This window comes from Anas platyrhynchos, chromosome Z, assembly GCF_047663525.1.
Source record: "Anas platyrhynchos isolate ZD024472 breed Pekin duck chromosome Z, IASCAAS_PekinDuck_T2T, whole genome shotgun sequence".
Lineage (NCBI taxonomy): Eukaryota > Metazoa > Chordata > Aves > Anseriformes > Anatidae > Anas > Anas platyrhynchos.
This window is the reverse complement of record NC_092621.1, coordinates 3,196,142-3,218,226: the sequence shown is the minus strand read 5'-3', so window position 1 is coordinate 3,218,226 and position 22,085 is coordinate 3,196,142. Positions and strand designations below refer to the sequence as shown.

At 43.2% G+C, this 22,085-nt stretch overlaps 1 protein-coding gene across 4 annotated transcripts in view; it reads right to left on the bottom strand.

Moving 5' to 3' along the window:
- The window catches only part of LOXHD1 (lipoxygenase homology PLAT domains 1), a 142,288-nt gene that overhangs the window by 115,014 nt on the left and 5,189 nt on the right, over positions 1–22,085 (bottom strand). For all 4 annotated transcript variants that reach the window (XM_038171035.2, XM_072031280.1, XM_072031281.1 and 1 more), the window contains exons 2-4: positions 11,360–11,474; positions 2,129–2,209; positions 1,137–1,321 (exon numbers count right to left, since the gene is read on the bottom strand). In XM_038171035.2, coding sequence (XP_038026963.1) covers positions 1,137–1,321; positions 2,129–2,209; positions 11,360–11,474 — 381 coding nt within the window. The remainder of the gene's footprint in view (positions 1–1,136; positions 1,322–2,128; positions 2,210–11,359; positions 11,475–22,085) is intronic.

Sequence of the window (22,085 nt, the reverse complement as noted above, 5' to 3'; positions counted from 1 at the left end):
TCCCATCTGAGCAAGGAGAAATCATTTAACAATTCTGGGACAAACAGCATCACAGTGTATTGTTTGACTGTTAACTGCAGCAGGATATCAATAAGATAACAATGTTTTGCCCTTCCAGAGCATCCATCAATACTTAAAGCACTCTATTAGGACTTCCAATAAACGGCTTTACCCCCTAAAACACTGCTAAGTGGTCATATCAACAATGGCAGTGCAACTCAAAAAGACATGATACTAACAAAAACACAAGTTTTCCCTCTTTTTTTTTTTTTTTTTTTTTTTTTAACCAAACCACACCTTTCCCTTACTTCAGACTTATGGCTAATGGTGGGTGCACTTCACTTTCCATGCCCGAAATTAAACTCCCATAAAATGGTGCACTGGTGAGGTGAACAGAAAAATACGACTTGGTTTCCTCGTTAACACTCGCAGACTAACTGCTGACCACCTGAGGCTGGTTTGCTGGCTCCACTTTCACGTCTTGCTCGCCTCCCCACTCACGTTACATGCGCTGTACATCTCCACATGGCCTACACGCTGATATCAATTTGGGAGTACATGTCTGGTTTGCAAGCTGTTCTGGCTCCGTTTCAACATCATTAGCTTAAAACCACTCTGAAAAATAGGCACTGGTTCAATATGGATATCATACACATTCAGTAAAGCAGTGTATGATTGCAGTCAGAGGGTTGGCTTGTTTGTGGAAATTTCTGGCAGGTCCTCACCAGGACCTGGAAACACTGAACCTCAGGCATTGGATGTATCCACAGTGCCTCTTCTGATAACACACACCGTGCCTGCTACATCTTCTGGGGTGGGATGCCACACATCCCTCTGCAGATATTTAATCTAATTTAAAGCAGTCATCATGTATTATCCTTCTGCATTCAACCAACAAGTGGAGCTTCTCCAAATAGTGATTTATCCTACCCTGAGGTGTCAGGTGTAATGCTGGAAGAAGGAATTACCCTCTGGAGGCATCTTGCATCTTCCTATTTCCCTCTCCACTGACTGTAACGAAAACTTAAATTAGCTTAGACCACGCGATTACTTTTTGTATGGCTGAAGCAATCTGAAAGCAACCTCGTCCTTTCTGACAAGGCACCGGGAAGCCAAGCCCGTTGGAAAGCACTTACTTTTGGGTACATCCATGGGATTCAGGCTGCCTATGAGGTCCCTGACATAGAGCCCATCCCCATCCTCCTTGCTCAGCCAGTTGTTGCAGGGGAAGTAAAACCGGAGGTGAGGTCTGTTCATGTCAGTCACAATCACGCGGTCCAGGAACCAGCCTGCGTTCAATCCGGTGTTATCGTGCTCAATCCTGGAGGAACAGCAACCCACGTGTGAGGGCCTGGATTTGATATTTTGGTTCAGGGTGGCCACCAGAGCTATAATTTGGGGGAATATTTAATACTAGACAAGGCTAGGGTGACTGTACACAAAATGCCTTCTTACACATGGCTATTGAAAGTGTTTCACAGGATTATGGGCTTCTATGGGGTATTCTGCAAATAACAAACTTCCACATGTATTCGTGTGAAGATGCCAGGTACGCTACTATCTGCTAAGGAATGCACACATATGCACACCTGCATGTTCATTCAGCATATGCATTTATTCACCTTCTACTGCATTTCAAAAATATATGTGACTCTACCCCCTACCCTGGATCTTTTCTTTTTTCTTTGTGTTTAACCACCTCTTCCAGTCTTAGCAGCTTTCTTTGCACTCCTTCCTGATTTTTAATTTTATATAGGTCAGTCAGATGGCGGTTAAACATAATAATTATCATTTACATTACACTAATTCAGCAGAATGGAACAACAAACCCAATTTAACTCCATCAGAACATAAAAACAGCCTTAAATCCTTTCCTCTGTGATTGTGTATGACAGGAATACAGTTCTTGATGGGGAGCGTGGATAGTTATAAGCAATACCGTAGGTGATTTCATGCTTCAGTTCAAATCTTAGGCAGTAAACAAGCTTTTACCACCCCTTAACTTCACCTTGATGGGAGCGTGTTAACAAATAATGAATAAAACATAGCAAGACTAAAACCCCTGCAGCCTGTCATTCGATTAGCACCTCACAGAGCACGTCGTCTGGTGGCAGTGTTATGCGGTTACCTTATTTTCTTTATTTGTCCAACATTGTTGGTTTTCACTCGGAACACATCTGTTTTGCTCCTCTCAAAGGCTGTGCTGCTCCTGTAATAAACATGCAACAAAAGCTGTGGTAAGAAAATTACCTTGCCAGCCAGCCCGCTTTGGGGTTTCAGGACCGAGTGTCATTTCTAACAGTGGACAGACCTAATTTTCAATGTCCTCTTTGCCATGGTATGTTTCAGATAGCTCTACATGCTGGTGTTTAACAGACCTTTTCCTTCTCGAACTCTAAGCATCCTTTCAGGAGCTGAGACCAGAGCTTTGGGGGGAATGCAATGCTGGCCCAAGTAGATGCAAGCCTTGGATCACATTCCATATCGCCTCCAAGAATAAAACATGATAGAGGTTTTCAAAATCCTCAGCTACATCCCCGTACAGGTAAGAGCTGGGGGAGACTGTAAGCCTTTCCTGCTGGCAAGTGGCTTTCAGATATGTCTGAAAATAATTTTTGGTGAAAATATATCAAGGCAGCACTAAGGAGGCCAAAACTATTTTAAGAGCTCCAAGTCTTTTTAGTAATACCTCATCTGTGGTTGCTCAATTCCACCAACCCACCCATCAGCTACTAAAACACAAAGGCAATAGCAGAAACAAAGGGATGTTTCCAGCTGCTGCCCTCGGGGGTGGCTGCAAAGTGCTCATTTGGAGAGGTCGAGCAGGAGCTTCATTTCACCCTTATCAACCAGCCCTTGTTGGCTGCACCAGGTGGAAGGTGGATCTAGACTCGTGTACACCCACATTAATTGCTTCACAGCCCTCAGTATGCCTCTCATCTCTGTTTCCCACTCCCAGAGGTGTACTTTCCTGATAGCCTAGTCCCCAGGCACTGAGATTATCCACTCTGGGTGACAGAAAAAGAACTCCATGGTTTGAAGGTGCTCCACAGCCCAAAGGTGCTCCCTGCGGGCCTGCCCAGAGCTCAGCCAGAGACAAAAGCATCCGCCTGCCCCAAGGGTTTCTTCCCACTCCCATCTCCCCGTGCTTTTGTAACTGCCAGGGAAACTTCCTTTGCAGCTTTCTCCTGCAGGTTGTATCTCATTCAAAGCCAAATGCCTGTAGGACAGGGACCCATTCCATTTTTTTTGTGTGTGTGTGAAGTGTGCTATTTCACAGGTGCAAGCAGAAGGCAAAATGAAGTACATTGGCCCAGGTCAAGAGATGTAGAATTTAATTCCCTGTTCTGCCTCCAGCCTCTGGCTAGCACCTCCATCATTTGCAGATCAGACTTTCCACTGTGAATAACATCAAGGCAAAACCCGCCCTTGCTCTCAAGACACAGCCTCTCCCACCTGTGCTCCCTGACCAGCCATGATTTCACCTGGATGCTAATCCTAGAATCATTAAGGCTGGAAAAGGCCTCCAGGATCATCTGGTCCAACCATCGCCCTACCACCAATGTCACCCACTAAACCATGTCCCTAAGCACCACGTCCAACCATCCCTTGAACACCCCCAGGGACAGTGATGCCACCACCTCCCTGAGCAACAAGTCCTAAGCATTGCTGCAGATGATTAAACACAGCAAAATCCAGAAGTCATATTAAAAGGAACAAGAAACTGCCGTGCTTCAGCAGCATAAAGCCGCAGTGACAAGCAGCTTGTACTTGGGAAGTTAATGAATATTAATAACCCAAGCAACGGGCTTTGGTTTTGCTCAGCACTCTTCTCCACATCATTAAAGGATGTGCACACGCCTTTGTTTAAAGGTTATTTCACGTGTTCTCCTCCTCCATCCTGCTGTCCTGGGCACTGTGCTAGGACCATCGCTGCTACATGAAAAGGCTAAACTGGTTAACCTTGCCTCACAGACAAGAGGCGATTAAATCCAGCCCAGCTTCCCCCAGCCTGGCTGTCAGAGGGAAAACAGCCAGCAAGCGTGAGGCAATTAGTTTGCCAGGCTTGAGCAAGCGCCGTGATGACAGTGGCTTCTCAACGGAGATCGATGCGGCGCTGCAGACAGCATATGGAGCTGTGGAGATGGCTCAGAAGTAGTAAGTGGGACTAATTAGCCCAAAGCTCACCACGCGCCAGTCCTGGCGGCTGCTGGTCTAATGGAGGAAAGGTGGAGCACAGCCCCACAGCGCCCAGCAGAAAGATGCTCCAGGAGATGCTTCTTGAGACAAATTCCTGCTGTCAAGGGGTAGGAAGAGTCTGAGCTGTTTAAGAGTGGATGGTTTATACCGAAATTTATCCAAACAGAGAAAGGAGAAAGAGAAATTTCAGCTGGGCCATGTCAGAGACTGGTCCAGGCTGGGCTGAGAAATACACAGCCTGATTGCCATGAGGAACTTGTTATGCCAAACAATGCAGCACATGGGGTAACATAGCTCTGGTGACAAATAAAGCTGAGAAAAATCTGACTTGGAAATGGTAGCTCTAAATCCCCAATGTTCAGGCTTCACTGGGTTCAAACCCAGGGCTTGGGCATGGATTGCCATAATCAAAGGCTTTGTCTGGATCTTGGAAGAATTTCATTCTAACATTTGGATGTGAATTCAGGCCAGGGTGACTTCAGAAATATGTTTAAATTATCGTGTGTTTTTTTTTTTTTTTTTTTTTTTTTTTTTACATATTTAATTGACTTTAGCAGCTCTATTTTTATTTTTATTTTTAAATAATCTGCTGTAGTGTTTTACCCATATGCAATGTAAAAAAACATCTAAGGAAGCTCACTAGATATTAGTGCATGAAACGTTCAGTATATTTAGTATCTGAAGCCATTTTCAGATTAATTTGGTTGAATGACTGCCTGCAGGTTGCATTCAGTACTCACAGCACTGCAAATGTACAAACAAGGATTTAGAGCACTCTGTCCCCTGCCTGGGCAATTCACAGTGCTAAAACGCACCACAAGACCTGGTGCATGCTCAGGCGTGGTATTTATAAATCTCTGCATGGATCTCCTCTGTAGGCCGTCAGTGCAGAGGACACAGCCAGTGCCATGAGATTTTCATTGCTACTTGGTGGGCTGACAAAGAGAAACTACTATTTGTAGAAAATAATCTTCACCTCTGACCAGCTAACAAAACTCTTTCCAGAGGTGGGCTCAGAGGAACAGAGGAAAAACCTGAGTACTGATCATAGCAGAGGCATAAAAATAAAAAACAGAACCTTTAGCAGCAACACAGCAACCTGAACCAACAGCCCCAAACCACTGCACTAATGACAACTTACATTGCCTCCATGCTCAGTGTTTTATCTGATGACACTCTGTACACACAGAACTGCCTGAAAAAGCCCATGGAGACCATGGAGGCACAGAAGCACAAAGTGCTCTACCATGGATGTTTGTTCAAACAAAATTGTAAAGAAGCTTCATTAAAACACAGGGAAGAGCCAGCTCCCAAAAGCATCTCCCCATGGGTCTGTCTGCTCCTGCCACCAATGTTCAGCAGCAGCAGCAGGGAGCAGAGCACCAGGGGAAGACATCAGAAAGTCACTCAGGGAAAATCATCCTACAGCATGCCACTTACTAGGGAAACATTCTGTTTGGTTTACCTGTAATCTCACAGGAGGAATGCTTCTCATAGACTAGAGGTGGCCAACAAAGTTTTTACATATACAGGTGGCAGGACTGAGTAATCTTCAGTCCTTGCTGGTTTTCCTGGCCCAAAACAACAGACAGCTTTGCTCATCCTCATTCTATATATCTTGTAGGTTGGGCATCTCTGGGTTATCAGGCTCTGATGGAGAGGGCAGCTAGCCAGAAGATGAAAGATATTGGGAAAACGCCCACAACACATTCACCTTATTCTTTTATTTCTCCCTATGCAACCACTATCAATCACTGCTAGGACACTGCCTGGACGGACTTACAGACAGCCTCACTGAAGAAAAACACATGTTCAAGGCATATCTACCCTTAACGCAAAGCTCCAATAGCAGCATCATTAACCTCCTTCTTGGAGCGAGTGAATACTCCAGAGAGTTTGGACTGCAAATATTTTGCCAAGACTGTTGCCATGAAGCTGACAACATCAGTCAGCGAGCGGCTGGAAATACCGCATAAGGCAGCATGCATCTAAAAATACTCCAGATGGAAAAGAAACCAGCCGAAAAGAACAGCGACAGCAAATGTCTCCATACAGAGGACATGATTTTCCTTTTTTTTTTTTTTTTTTTACTACAAATAACCTGACCAGCAGAAGAAATTCTGCTTAAAGAAGCACAGAAGAATTACCACATAATGAAAAAACAGTCCCACCTGAAGAAATTTAATTGAATGAGATAGATTACTATGGAACACTGATGACACCCAGGAACCAAACACCAGCCCAACACCATAGGAGCCCACACCTGAGCTTACCCTGAAACTTTACAAAGTGTCATAGGGCACATTGAAATGGCTCTTGTTTTATCCATAAGCATCCACATGACAGATTTCAATAGCCTTAGTAACACTCATTGAATAGCTCCTTCACTTTATATCACAAGGAGCAAGAATTAATTTAATGTCAGTTTTTCACGTTCAGTGACATGATTTGCAGAGAAAACAAAAGTTGTATTTAATTTAGATAATCTCAGCTATACGGTGTGTCTTTGTTATCTATACATTGTCTGTTATAGACAAACTGTATACAAAGCAATCTATAATGTTGCAAAGCCCACTCAGCATTTCCGAATATTAAAACACATTTTGATTTACATCTACTTCAGCAGATTTGGGGGCAATTTTTTCTCTGCTGAAAATTTCTATCTCATTCCCCTGGGGAAACATTCTGCAAAACTTTATTAAGAACAAGCTTAGACATTCCTAAGGCTGAGATTAATGTCTTCTGTGTGAAAACATTCTTTCATGTTTCTATTGAGAACCAAACTCACTGTGTGTTGGGGTAGGGACAGGATTTTGCACAGGACAAAAAGGTTGGGTTTGTTCCAGGAACGCATCTTACACTCATCTCATGGAGAAAACCAGACAGGTTTTACAGTAGTTGATGCTGACACTTGACCAACAGGGAACTGATCAAGCAGCTGAACTCCCTGAAACATCTGAGTAAATTCCTGTTCCTCCCTGTAAGTCCTGACCCGGCTGTAGCTGGTACCATGAATGCTACTTGCATTGTTGCATGTGGATTATATCTATACGTACACTAGTCCTACAGGCTCTAATCTTCAGAATGTTGAACATCGCTAAACGTCCTCTCAGGTGGCTTTGTTGATGAAATACATGCTCTACCCAGGCTAGAGTCAGTGTGAATGGGTGGGAAAGGGAAAAAATTTCCCTCTTGGTGTCTTTTTCAGAAGCAAATTCAGACTCCAAACTGTGCTGTCAGGTCACTCTGCCCCAGATCATTAAGTCTTCACAGTGCGTTGTTAAGTGCTGCTGCTTTGTACAAGCATAAATTAGAGGGAGGTTAGATACATACGCAGCTTTAACATAGAAAACATCCTGTGCTATTAAAAGTATTGCAACTCATTTCTGAAGTGCTTCTGCAGCTATGCAAGAAGTATTCTTCCACTGCTCTTGTGGTTCATAGGAAACCTCTTCTGTTGCTTTTTAGCTGAGCAGCCCTTTCCATGTCAACTTTCTAATACATTCCAACTTACTGTTTGTATTATTGAGAGTATTTGTTCATTTATTCCAGAGTTGTTAAACAACTAAATCAGATCTTCTGCAACTTGGTACAGCTCAGTAGCAGTAGGGCCACACAGATGAACATGCTCTTAAGTCTGCCACGTAGATACTCTGCAATTCATCTGTACTTACTGGCATTAGGAACTGGAAAAGCTCTGTACAGTAACTCAAGACTCGGTAGAAGGGATGGCTAGTTTAAGGTATTCAGCATGGGAAATAAAAATAAATAAATAAATCAATCTACTATACAGCTCTCAAATTCAGTGGCACTGCAAGAAGCCAGCTGTCACTTAGCATTTATTTCATCTTTCTTTCAGAGTGCCAGAGCTACTAAATCTTTTTTTTTTTTTTTTTTTTTTTTTTTAAGGTGGCAGGGGATCATGAGTATTTATCACAGTTGCTACATGCACCAAGTGTAAACCTGTCACTGAAAAGTGAATTCCTTTACATTAAACACACAAATTTGCTGCTGAACACTGTGACTGGCTAAGTTTCATAATCAGTCCTATCCGTTCTTAACCCCAAAGCGGTAGAGAGTACACAAGCAAGAGGAAATAAAATGCTGGGGAGGATCAGCACTGCCGGTTGGTGTTGTGTTGGACCACAGAGAAGCAGCTCAAAGCCGCAGGAGTGGCCACAGAGGATTCTGAAATGCCACCAAGCAATGCACATACAGCTGCCTTGGTGTCCACTCATGCTGGTGATGGAGCTCATGAAAAGAAGCCTATGTCCAACAATACTTTTAGCCTCTGGCTGAACTGTAACTGGTGCAGGATGGCAGGTGGGAATCTGGAGAGCTCTGTGAGCTGGGTTTTTTGCTGAGTGCAGCTGGGACCAGTACCCAGCCACCACCTCAGGCACCAATGGGGACCACTCACAGAGATGGTGCCATCCCCAACTCAGAGAGAGCAAATACAAGGATTTATTCCAGCCCCCCTAGACCCAAACATTACTTGGCTAAACCTCTTGGCCTAAATAACTACATCTTGCTGGACAGAATTTGGGTGCTGCCACTTCCAGAGGTGATGTTCCTTCAACAGGCCATTATGAAGATTTGTGTCTGTTTTTCACAGTTACCTTATTGTTGGCAAATGATAAAAACACATGATATTTCAACAGATTGCCATGTCTTCCTTTCACTGTACATGACAAAAAGAGCTGAAATGTCATGTATTTCACTACCAGCACACAATCACAAAAGAAGTAAGAAAAACCTATTCTAACCAGAAGCTGAAAGGGTAGTACCATCTTTAGTCAATGCAGGATATGTTGTCTTTCTATCATACACCGGGAAATGGAAACACCTATAAAAATGTCATGCATTTGCAGTCATGTCATAAGTGAAATCATGTAAACATTTAGTTGAAAGATGCATGAGATTCCATCCTTTTGCCATATTCACAAAACCACATAATAAATTGGGGGCAAGTAGACTATTTCATGCTTTGCTTCAATATTTAGAAGACAAGACTATCAGCTAAACAATTTGTATGTTCAGAGGAGCTTTTCTCATGTTCTTGCTTGATCACTGTGATGCATGAGGCTTTGCTTTCAGATGCAGAAGCGTTGCTGATGTTTGGGAAACCCCCAGTGGAAAATTATAGTTGTAGTTCTAACGGGCACCTCCTACAGGGCTGGTTTCAAGAGCCCTGAACTACAGAAGGTTGGCTTCCCATCCTTAATCCTTTCTTACCAATGCTTCATCCATCTTTTCTCTGCAGCAACAGGGACCAAGCTAAAATGCTAACCCAGATCTGGACAGGCTCAGACTGATGCTGCCCCAACCTAAAATCAACCCTGTGCATCCTTGATTTTGGTCACTCACAAAAAACAGTAAGTACAGGAGGAAAGAGTAGGCTGAGATGACTTGTAGAACCATTAACTCATTTATGAGTTAACTCATCATTAACTCATTTAATGTTATGGCTGATTAAGAAATCTATTACAGGTTCTCCTGACTTCTTCTCTAAAGGGCATGCAGTATTTTATTTTAATTTTGGAAAGATAACAATTGGGTGCTTTCCACAGCCACGTGCAGAAGAGCACTTTCCCAATTAAGTGGCTCTTTATGTAAATGCTGACCACAAGAAAACTCCCTGGAAAGCAGATGCTGCTTTGATGGCTTTGCCAAGCACTTGGAGGCAGGTCTGGGCACAAGCAGCTCTTCCCTCAGCAGAGCTGCTGCTGCTTCCAGCTCAGCCACTGACCTGCCACAGGGCCACAACATCTTTTACTTCCGCACCTCAGTTTCCTTCTCTGAGAAATAGAGAGAAATGGTACTCTGTTTTATACGTTCATTGAGATATCTGGATGAAAATCACAGAACAAAGCATATTGATTAGATATTTTATGATTAAATTCTATTAAATTAGATCTATTATATAATTAAGTTCTCCCTGGTGTTTCTGAGGATGATGGGATAATAAAACTCTTTGGGCTAGCTCTGATTTCTGAGTTTCAAATATGGCAAACAGGGCTGAAATTTCATGTATTTTCTTTACCATTCCCATATCATTTTCTTTACAGACTCTCATGTTTGAGTTGCTTCACTGGGAAGAGAAGCTCTTTTGAGGGTAAAATTTAAAATAGGTGCAGGTACCTCTTGTCGGTGCTGTAGAAATGGAGAAAATGTGAAGTTACCGTGTGACATTAGCACAGGCTTAATAATTTCTGAAGCACATTTTCAAGAAAACCAAAACAATAAGAACACAGAAAAGCAGAGATACACAGCCTGTCCTAGACCCCGTGGAGAAGGACTTTGTACTTTCTTAGTGCAATTATCTGGCTGAGGGGAAATCAGTGTATGCAGACTTTTAATAAAGTCACCTTGTTTTCATGGGAGGTGAGCAACTGCTGACCCTGATGTTATTCTTTAAAAACAAAATTGTGGACTGAGTCAAAAGCCTCATATAGGACCTTAAGTTATATAATACGTTTTCCACCACGTTCAGTGCAGTAATAGGAACTGGGAAGCTGCATACAGAAGATGGCATTAGCATCAGCTGGAGAAAAACAGAATGGTGGGACCACAACGGGTGTGCAACTATGCACAGAGCAGGGAGGCTGTTTCCTAAATTACACCGTTTTCACCCTAAATTATTCCATTTATGCTTACCTCTACTTTCCTACAGCTGGGTGTGGGTGGTTACCCATCAAATTTACTTTAGACCCACTGAATTACTCTTCAGAAACCTTTAAGGACACTTATCGCTCTGTACCTGATTTCACACAAGCTTCAGTGGGATTTAGGCATATGAATTTGGACCATCATGCCCACTCTGAAAAAGTGGCGAACATTCTCAGCTCCTAAATTGGGAGCTCCTAATTTAAGCTTTAAGAAAAGCAAGTATCCCCACACCTTTCAAGTGTGAGCCTTACATAATATGGATCTGAACACACGTTTCCACCTACAGAAGGGAATACAGGTTTGGAAGAGATTTGGTAGGAAGCATGTAACAGCAAAAATTCAAATTTCCTTCGTGATCTCAAAATACCTTTTAGATTTATTCCCCCTATATCCATCATACACATATCCACAATATTATGTTTCATCAAAAAGCAATAAAAGTTGCTGAAGAACAGGCCTGAAGGGTACAGATTTCCTTCCAGACACTCACTTGCTCGTCAGATGAGTCTTGGGGGTAATCCCATGCTCTCCAAAGAGAGTAACAAAGACGTTGGCATCGGTTCCAGCTCCACGGACATCTCCTGTCACCGTCACCACTTCATAAACTGTGGAAGGAGAAGAGAAAGATCAGGACAACAGGAGAAATTCCTTAACCCATGCAATGTAGATCCAAGACATTTCCCAAAACAGCATGGGTCTGCAAACCCTGGAGATGGATCTCGACACCCACCTTGAACAGAGAACATCATCGCTGCTAAGAATCTGCACAACTGGTGAAAATCACCACATCAAGCTGACACACAGGCAGACAGGGGTTGAGTTAGGACAGATTTTGCTGAAAATTGAACACTTCTGTCTGCGAACACACACTACCTCACCTCCCATCCCGTAATGTATGTGCATGTATTATATGTAACAGACGAATTTATGTGAAGTGTTAGGGTAAAGCTGTTGAGCCATTTTTCATTTATGCACATGTCAAGGCAATACACACTTCCCTGTTTGCTTTGGTAATATATTTGTACGAAGCTGAGAAATCACTACAGCCAGAAAGTTTGCTTTTCAGATGTTCTGGAGATTTTACCACAGACCAAATGGTAAATCACAATGAGAATAAGACAGGAAAATGTTTAAATTAGACTCTAAATTTGTGGAGCTTTGAGACTCTCAATGCTCTGCTTTCTGAGCAGTAGATTGAGTGGTGACTTTATCACCACACATAAATACCTTCTTGGGAGAAGCACAATTAGAAAAGAGGCTTCTGCTCAAGTGGAGAAAGGTATAGCAATATCCGATGGTCAGAAAGTAAAGCAAAATAACTTTGGATTACAGTCAGACACACATCTCTCTAGCAGGATGGTAAGTGCAGTTGGAACAACACTTTGGGCTTGAAAACAGGTCACCTTTCTGAAGGACATGTCTTGGGGGGCTCGGTACAGAAGGGACTAGATGAAGTTATAAAACTCTGCTTATGGCCAGACCAAGTATCCTGACAGCTCTTTTTGGCTTTAGGCTATACGAAGGTCATTAATTGGTAACAGTATTTTACTTCAGGCTCAGACCAATAGGCTAGAGGAAAGGCGAAGCTTAGAGCATTTCATCTTGCACAGCCTGACTGGTAAGTATGTGATTTCTCAGACCTAGCAATGTAAAAATGTCTTTCTTCATGGATGCATCAGAATCACGTATTTTATTAGGGCCCATTTTTTACTTATAATATTACACATTTATTAAGAAGACATCATAAAGGACTGTCTACTTCGAGCTTCACAGCTCTGCCCACTACCACTCCCCCCCCACACACACAGTTTGCTCAAAGCATCCTGGAGAGGAAATTAAATCAGAATGTTAAGTGAAAGTTTTGGAGACTGAGTGCGAGAGCAAAGCCCAGGCCACTCAGGTACAACTGATTGGAACTAACTCTTCATTTACAGTAGAAATGCACTGCACTGAGACAGAATGAAATACCACAATATTTTCCCAACCTCACCTTTCCACAAATGCGAACAAGACAGAAAAGGGACAGTATCATAATAACTGCAATAAGGTATAACCTGTGCTCAGCTAAATTTTAAGAATGTTTTGGTGTGGCATATTTTATTTATGGGCTCAGGGAGGGAGAGATTTCTTTGCAGCAGTGCAAAGAAGAACATGAAATCCACAGCTTCCATATAAGATGAAATGAGAACACTGTACATAAATCTTCCTCCTGTTAGCATTCACACATGCCAATGGGAATGTTTGGCACAATGTAGACAGACAGTGGTCGCCTTAACTGTTAACAGAAGGACACGCAATCCACCTTGCCTTTGTGATTCACTGTGAATTAGCTTCATGGTTTTCAGTGCTGCATTGTCTCTGCTGTGGAAACTGCTAGCATCATTAAGCTCCACTCATTTATAGCAGCTTTTTATGTTCAGTCATCTCAGAGCTTATTACAACATATCTGTTTCATGTAAGTACATCTCACCATCAGTATTTCTCACCCTCAGCCACCAGCAGAGGCACAGAGCACTGGGGAAACTCGTGCATCAACAGTATTGCACGCAAAACCAGCCACCAGCCAATACAACACATCTAACACCATCAACAACCCACAACACTCCCCCCTTAAAAATCAAGACCCTTCTCCAGTCCCCACAACAAGAGTCACACAGCTGTCAGAAGCCTCAAAACACAAGCGAGTACAAATTTGCACTTCAGGTTCACAACCCCAAACTCAGCCTCTGTGCACTGAATGAGCGGGCAGCAGGTGGATCAGCAGTTTTTACCATGAGCAGATCTGGGAGTGGAGGACAGATGTGCTGGAGCCCAAGTAGCTCATGTTATTACCGAGCATATGCTGTGGTTAGCACTGATTTAATTAACTGTGCACAGAGGGACAAAGTGACGGCTAGGTTGGTGACACCAGCACGTCAGCACACTTCAGACATGTCACAGCGTGCCCCTGGGAGAGGAAAGGAGCCCTGCCACCTCCTCTCCATCACTACAGCTGTGCTGCCAGCTGTGCAAATAAATGATGTCACAGCTTTCCAGCAATGCCATGGGAGCAAAGCCCAGGACTCCCCCTGGGGGAAGAAAATAAAAGTTAAATGCTACTACTGATGCTAAATCTTTCTAGAAAACACACCTGGGAGATGCCGCTTATTCATCTGCTTCCTTCAAATGCAAGGAGCCTGAGAGCTCGGTGGTCTGGATCCCGGGTCTTTTTCTTTCTTTGCATTTATTTTTGATCAACCTGTTCTGACAGCTGATGGGTGTGATCCTGACAGGGAGTATGTCTGCAGCTTGAGGACCCAGCAGGTAGAAAAGGTCAGGCTGCTGTTGGGGCAATGTTTTGTACACCAAGCCTTTTCGCTGGGCACAGCGTCTGTGGCATAAGACAAGAGCTGCAGAGTACTGACATTTCTCAACCACCCCAGGAGTTTTCTCCTGAATAATTGGATATTCTGGCTTTGAGAGAACATGTCCAACCTTAGCAAATCCCAGGCATAAACATCTTGTACTTTACAATTTGAGACAATAAAGCTGAATTAGCTGAAAAGCTTGAAATTGGATTTCTGTGGAAGTCACACTTCTAACCAAATGTGGAATCTGGGCAGAAAAGATCGATTTTGCTACTTCAGTGCCCCTGCTGAGAAGGGGAAGATTAACAAAAGACAGAAATGAAATATCTCAAGTATAATATCTATTTCATCGTAAAAGTTAGGTCCCCCCCTTCCCACCAAGCCCCTTACTTTCTTTTGGGGTGCCATCACAGGCTTTCCAAGCTTCTTCCCTGTTTGAATCAATTTCCACATTCCTCTTCCTCACTCAATTGGTCTCAGTTTGCCTCTCATGGCTATGATTATCAGGAACGTTGGCTGTTTTCACTTATAAGAGTGTATTTACACTCAAAGATTTGCCTCCATAGTGCAAAACTGCCAGTCCCTAAAACCTTCCACCGATAGAAAATATCTGTCCAAATTTGCCAGAAACTGCTAACTCATTTTTAAAAGGACTGCTGTGTAAATACATCTGACCACATGTTTATTCAGTCTTTCTATCACCATGCATCAGTCTCTCAGGGAATACATGCTTATTACCGAAGAAAATTTTATGTTATAAAGTAAAAAGGAAAAAAAAATGCAATATTTCTTTGCAAAGTAATAAGCTACAAAGGTTGCTGTTTTCCCATCCTTTGACGATGATGCTCATTGTCATTTCAGGGTATCTCCTGGGGCCGTTGTGTGGTCCTACAGCTGAAGACAAATTATAGCAAAGTTTTTCAGAAGAGAACAAGGTTTCAGTATATCACTCCAGATTTGGCTGTGTCCTGCCATTTAGACTCCTGCTCGACAGAAGCAATCACTGAATGCAAATAAAAAGAACATCCATAGGGATTTTATAGTTACCACTGAAGCTTCCAAGTGCATCCACGAAATCTCCCTCCTCCCTTTCTAATTTATGGGATGTCAGCATGTAATGGCTCTGCTTCCAGCTAACACCGATGAGAGTAATAATGAGGAACCACTGAGCTCCTCAAAGAGTTTTGCTCTTGGAGCAGAGTCTGGGAGGGCCAGCTGAACCATGCTGACATCTCCACAGGGTTAGCAGAGGCAACACTCCTAAACAGGCACCACAATGTTTTGTCAGCTGCACACCTCAAGAGTTTCTGACTTTCCCATCCTGGTCAGCAGGATTTGAATCACAAACTTTCTTCAGAGTTTTGCAATCATTTTTTATTTCCAAAATATGAAAACCTCATCTTATACAGATTTCTGCCTGTCTTACACATCAAGACCTACTTCAGCAGAAGGCTCTGTTCACAGATAGATATTTACATCTAGCATTCTCCTATTTCTCTCTTGGTCAAATACAAGGTGCAAACAACGACATTCCCCAAAACAAATATTGACATTGGTCACCCACTTCCCTTCAGATAGGGACAGGATGTCCCAAATGTCCCTGCCTCTTCCTCCAAGCTGATACTGGTCAGGCCATTCAGCCAGTCTTAAGATGCTCCTGTCTATTTGTGTTGTTCCTACCAACGTTGGCTGAATTCATCACACAACATGGGCAGGGGACACCTAAGGAGAGGTGGGACTGTCACAAAAGCAAAAGGGAGAGTACCAGATCCCAGTATGAATATTAATCTCCATGTGGGACACTGCTCACAGGAAGACAGCTACATGTGGGTGCTTTTCGTTGACAAACAGTCTCACCTCTAAAGTCAATGTCAGCCTATTCTGAGTGCCAAGACACAGTCAAGTTACAGTAATCTACAGTGTTATATATGGGAATGCTTGGTTTTCAGGCTAGTCTCCAAATCTTGCTTTTCTCCCAATGGGCTAGGCAAAGTCAATACAAAGCTTTTAATACAGCCACTGATACAGACTCTTGTTCCAAATATTATCTCAATCAAATGGAATTTGGTTCACTTATCTCATCTGGTAGATACCGAATCCCCAGCTGACTCCACTCTTCAGCTATCTGGCATTAAGACTTCAGAAACTGGTGAAAGTTTCAGCAAGAAGAGCAGAGCTGATTTGCTACAGACTACAAACCCATTACTACTTTTCATGGGCATACACAAGAGCAAAAAGGGAAATAATCGACACTAGATTCTATTCTGAAAATAAGCATTCAAAACCAGTCATTTCAAGCACAAGACATAGACAGCATAAAATCAGTATCAGGTTACATTGCAACGTTGCTGGAAGAACTTGCATCTGTTTTCCTGTCTTGCAGAAAGAGCAGATACTATTAACTGTCCATTCAACAGCCAGAGAAGAAAAACACTTGCTTCAAAATGGTTGCTAAAATATTACTGTAAATACCAGCAAGCAGAGACTGAGATCTTCTAGCCAAAAGGCATGTAAAAGTTCCTTAGCTCAGTAGGGAGGAAATTTCTTCAGGGTTGAAGAGTGCTTTGGCTGATTAATTTGGCTTTCTCTGGCTCCAACTACGTGGGACTGCTTGGCACCAATTATAGCAGTGACTGCAGATCCCCTAGGGTCACATTCTTATACTGCGAGTAGTGAGAACTGAGTTAGAGGTTATGATGGTGCCTAAAACTTTGTCTAGCAAGATTAGTGGCCCTGGGTAAAAATAAACAAATAATAAGGGTTATGTCAGAGGAATGTTTTAACACATGGAATAGGATATCAAAGCTAGTGGGGAGTCAAAGAGTTTAGGTAAGGAAGAAGGAAAGCAGAAAAGAAGCTGAGCCATGCTGTGAGCATGAGTAAGGAAACAGAGGATGAAAATGCTCCAGGGCAACTGCAGACATGAAACGCTGGCATCCTGGAGGCAGCCTGCAATGCACTGCCACCCTTCAGTACCTCTGCCTTTTATCCCTCCCTGAGCTCACCTATCAAGCACCATCACACACCATATCCATCACAGCTCTCATCTCCATCATCATTACCTACTGCCTCAAAGAGATCTGCAACCCCAGCCTCTACTTCTGGGCTGCGTGCACAAGGTGAGCAAGAATTAAACCCTCCTACACCACAGCAGTACAAGAAAATAACCAGATGTTGCCTTTATCTTGCCTGTAAACCCAAAACAACACAAACTGCTTTGAGCCTGTGGCTATCAGACCTACCCTCATCCATTTAGCAGGATGCATTTACCTCAGTAGCCGTAATAGTCGTTTGTACTTCACGCTTTCCAGTTGGGAATTCACTGATTATCCTCAATATTCACACATTCTCAATACTTGCCTAATGCTGATTCACGCAATGAACCTATCACCCTGGCTGATACTGAAGCACTTCAGTATGTTTGTCTTAGAGCACCTCGACATTTATGCAAAATCCCTTGGAAGTTTCTAAGCACCTGTGCTGCCAGCTTCAGGTTATAGCTGCCCAAATGATTCTTGATGCACATGAACACACTGGTTAAACACTCGTTGAGGTTAGGGTCTCATCGAGGGACCATCCTTTAGCCACTGTGAAGATGGGCCTTAAAAACAAACAAAATGATTTTAATCAGGTCACAGTTTGAGCAATAATCTCTTGTCATACACAAAATGAGTCAAATTCTTCTCTCGTTCTCTTTGGGGCAAATCCTGACTGACTCCATTGACTTGAACACAATGGCTATGGATTCATATTGGCTAAACCGTGAACAGATTTGGGCCTCACACACTATGAGAGATCTCTTGCTCTTTTTATGCTCTAGCAAAAGCAGCTTTTGAGTCTGGCATGGATGCCAAATTAATTACTCAAAGCAAAAGAGAAGGATTTTTTCCACAACTATTTGGACTAGTTACACACTGTTATCCATTTTTGCCATTCATAGATTATATAAAGAATTGTGAAATTATTCTATCTTGCATTCTGAGACGCTTCACAGACATGAATTAGGGAAGCTGCCCCAAAGACTTACCACTGTCTGTTCGTACTGGTATTATCCTGAGCTCCGAAACCTCGTTTCTCTCTCAGAACTGAAATCCAAAGCTGAGTACTGTCCCACCAATTCCCACAGGCGGGGTAGCAGTATTTTGGGGCTTGTCATGCTTCATCATCTATTGCAAAATCAGCGATTCATTCTCATGCACCATGGGAAGCCAAACTTGATTCATCTGGTGCTCAGGCTATCACTTAAAAGTGCTTTTGCTTTCATACCACCAGGAAAAAACATCAGTTCTTTGCTGGAACAGCAAATTAGAATTAGCTTAGCAATCGACATCTTTGTTATTCAAGTTTAAATTGCACTGGAGGAAAACACTGTGCCTCAGGGGAGAGAAACATTTGCGAGAAAAAACCTGTGCAGCTTCTTTCATTATCTTTGGAGGCAGGGAAGGCCAGCCAGAGCACAGGGTTTCTCTGAATCATGACCAAGAACAACAATGTTAGATGTTACTGTCCAGTGGAAAGTAATGCAGCCCGGATAAAATTTAATATTGATTTTATTTGCAATACTGAGCAAGCAAAGCCTGCAGCAGAACAACGCATCTGCAGAATGCAATGGAAACCTCTCCCCACCATTTGCTCCAGGACCAGACTCCAACAAGAGCCCCACTTTCTTCTAGCTGTCCAGGCAGCTGGACAACCGTGATTAAGAAGAAATGCTCTCCTTGCTGCCAGCTCCTTTTCCCAATACCCAGAAGATGCCAGGTAGTAGGAAGGGCAATTCCACCACAGATCCCTTTTTGTGGCCCCCTTGGCCTGGAGGCACTGAGGGGCTGGATTCTTCATCTTCCCCAGGGTGAGCAGAGCAAGGCCTTTCTCCTGATTAGTTCCTGGAGAACTGAGTTAGTTTTACAGACAAGGTGCTGACAAGGAGATGTTTCAAAACCACTCATCCCAAGGCAGAGAATTGAGTAGGGTTGTGTTCAGTGCCGTGAGCCAACAGCTGGCAAAGTCATCAGCACACAAGGACCAGGCGATGCCCCGAGCAGGGACAAGGCAGGGGGTGGCACGGTGCCATCTGAACATCCCAGCTGAGGAACCAGCACCTTTTGCTCCTCAGACACAGTTTCCAGCTCCTGTTGACGCTTTGCATTAGCAGGGCCTGATACCTGCCAGAAGCTTGTTATAAACACAAGCAGCATGTGTTGCTATATTTACACACACACACAGGTTGGTAGATGTCATTATGAATTGATCATAATACCCTAACTTAATCATTCATGAAAGACTGTTGCTACTCCCCAAATAGCACTTTTAAAAAGAATTTTTTAACATGAATTGATAGAAACTATGACCTTCCAACCTCCTATCTCTTCCTTTTCTACCTTTCTCTGTTAACTGAGTGTTAATCACACAAGTCTGATAGAGATACTGTTATACAAACATACATCAAGTGAAGTGAGTGTACCAAACCAATGCAGAAAAAATACAGAAGATCTGAACATCCAGGGTGAAGAGTAGGAAAGATTGATAGCTTCCACCAGCCACCACCACTGACAGCAATGAACCACCAGTGCTTTCTGATATCTGTCCGGTGACACTTAATTCACCAGCAAAAAAACACAATTATTTTGTGTTCTCTGAAGTATCACTGCAAATGTGTTTGCGATACTTAGGTGGATAAACCATCACATTTGAAGCTGCATGGAGATTAATTAAACCTGGAATTAAAGAAAAAAAAGCTTACCCTGGTTCTATAGTGCCTATAGAACTAATGCTATAGTGCCTTACAGTTCAGCACAATATTCTGCCCGGGCTTTCCATCCAGATAAGGGCAATTCTGCCTTTTTAATGGCACAGTATTCAGGCAATAGACCAAGTGCCCTGGGACAGGATGATAAAGAGCTCAAAAGACACATTTAACAAAGCATAAGCAGGACCAAAACTCACAACCTTTAAATCACAAGTGTGATGCTGAAATGGGGAATTTGATACACCAGTGAAGGGGACTGCTGTACCTGTGAGCAAGAGCAGCTGCTCAGTTTTCTTTCTTCCAAACAAAGAGTGAAGGACTGCCTAAGAAAAGCTTGGATTAAAACACACATCCCACACTAATTGCAATCAGCTTAAGAGTTTGAAATAATTCAATAGTGTTTTTTTTTTTAATTTTTATTTTTTATTTTTAATGTGATTCTACAGCCTTCCCCAGAGGACACCTTGCCCTACACCTTGGATGCTACATATAATTAAATCCAGGCTGACGGGACACAAGGGCTGGAGGAAGCACGTTCAGACTTGAATACATTAATCTACATTTAACGTCTGCTTCCCAGTGAAATCTTGCTCAATTTCTCTTCAGAAACTCTCTTCTAGTAACGTCCAAAAACAAAATATTCATCCTAAAGAGCAGCCACAGATAATTAAGGATATAAAACTGAACTGGCCATTCTGCTCACATTTAAATATTTAGTGTATGAGGAGAGCAGCACTGCTTGAAAGCTGCGGCCCTTGCGCCTGTGGGTTTTCCAGGCACCAGCCGGCACACCAGCTGCGGGGGCACTTGGCAGCCCGGCACGTACAGCTGTTCCCCGATGCTGTTTTTGGTGCTGCCAGCTGGGCTGAGCTGTCCCCAAAGGGTCACATACATGTGGCAAGGATGGCTTCTGCATGTGCCTGGGGCTGCTGAGTCCTGCCCAGGCAGGGAGGGGGACACACAAGTGCTCGGCACAGGAGCCAAGCTCATCCCCTCCCCAGCCCCTCACACACACTCTCGGCACAAAGCTGCACGTAAGAGGGGACATCTGCAGGGGCCCAGACCCTAGGCTGGCTCTTCCCACAGAGGATTTGCTCCAAAAGCTTTGTGATGCCAATTTCCCTTAGCATGACTAGCGGCAGAGCCATGGCAGGTGGAAGGCCGACCACAGAGGACAAGGACCCATTGCAATTCTTTCCACAGAGCCCCCACAGCATTTTAACCATTAACTACTCCTTTAACTACTCGTTTCTGATTCATATGCCTTCATTTCAGCAGGGCACATCCAGACATTTCCAGCTCTCCAGTGGGGCTATTCAGGTATACAGAGGGGGGTGTCAAATAACCAGACCCAAATATTTTTGGTGCCCGCATTAAAATATCAAAGTTTTCCTGCAACTTAACCAACACTTTAATACCATATTTAGTTTACTACTAGCTTGTTTGTCGCACAGTCAGATAGTTCCTGGGTGTACTCACCTAGCGAACTCCAGAAGTGATCTAGAAACTTATATTTCACATTTCAAAATGTATATTTCACACTATCATGTATAACTATGGAAAACACTGGTATGTAAACAAGGGCAATCTTCAAGGCAGGTGTGACACCATCTCTCAGCAGCAGGCTTTGCATGTCCCACTGCATCACAAGCCATTAAATTGCCACTGGTACTAAATGCTTCTCTGAATATTTTACACCTAAAACCAAAGCTCATCTTAGAGGTGAGGAGAAAAATCTGTCTTCTGAGGAAGATTCTGGTTTAGAATATTAATCAAAACCTCAGTTCGGGAAGATCAGTGGGTGCAGGGCACAGATAAGGCAATTCTGCAACTGCTGATCATCTGTCATAGAAGTATGTGATACATCTGCCCAGTCCTGAATATAGCACAGGGAGAGCCAGAGCTGGCCACCGCACAGCACTTGCTCTCCTCCTCCATTCTGCTCCTAAATTACATTCAAGAGAACTCAGCAATAAACTCAGCGTGTCCTGAACACTTTTTCTGTGCAACCCTTCATTGCAGTTGCTAAAGGAACACAGTGTGATGGATGTAATACAATAAAATGGATGGTGCACATCCAGAAGGAAGGATGAGCTGCTCATAGATCTACTCACAAATCAACA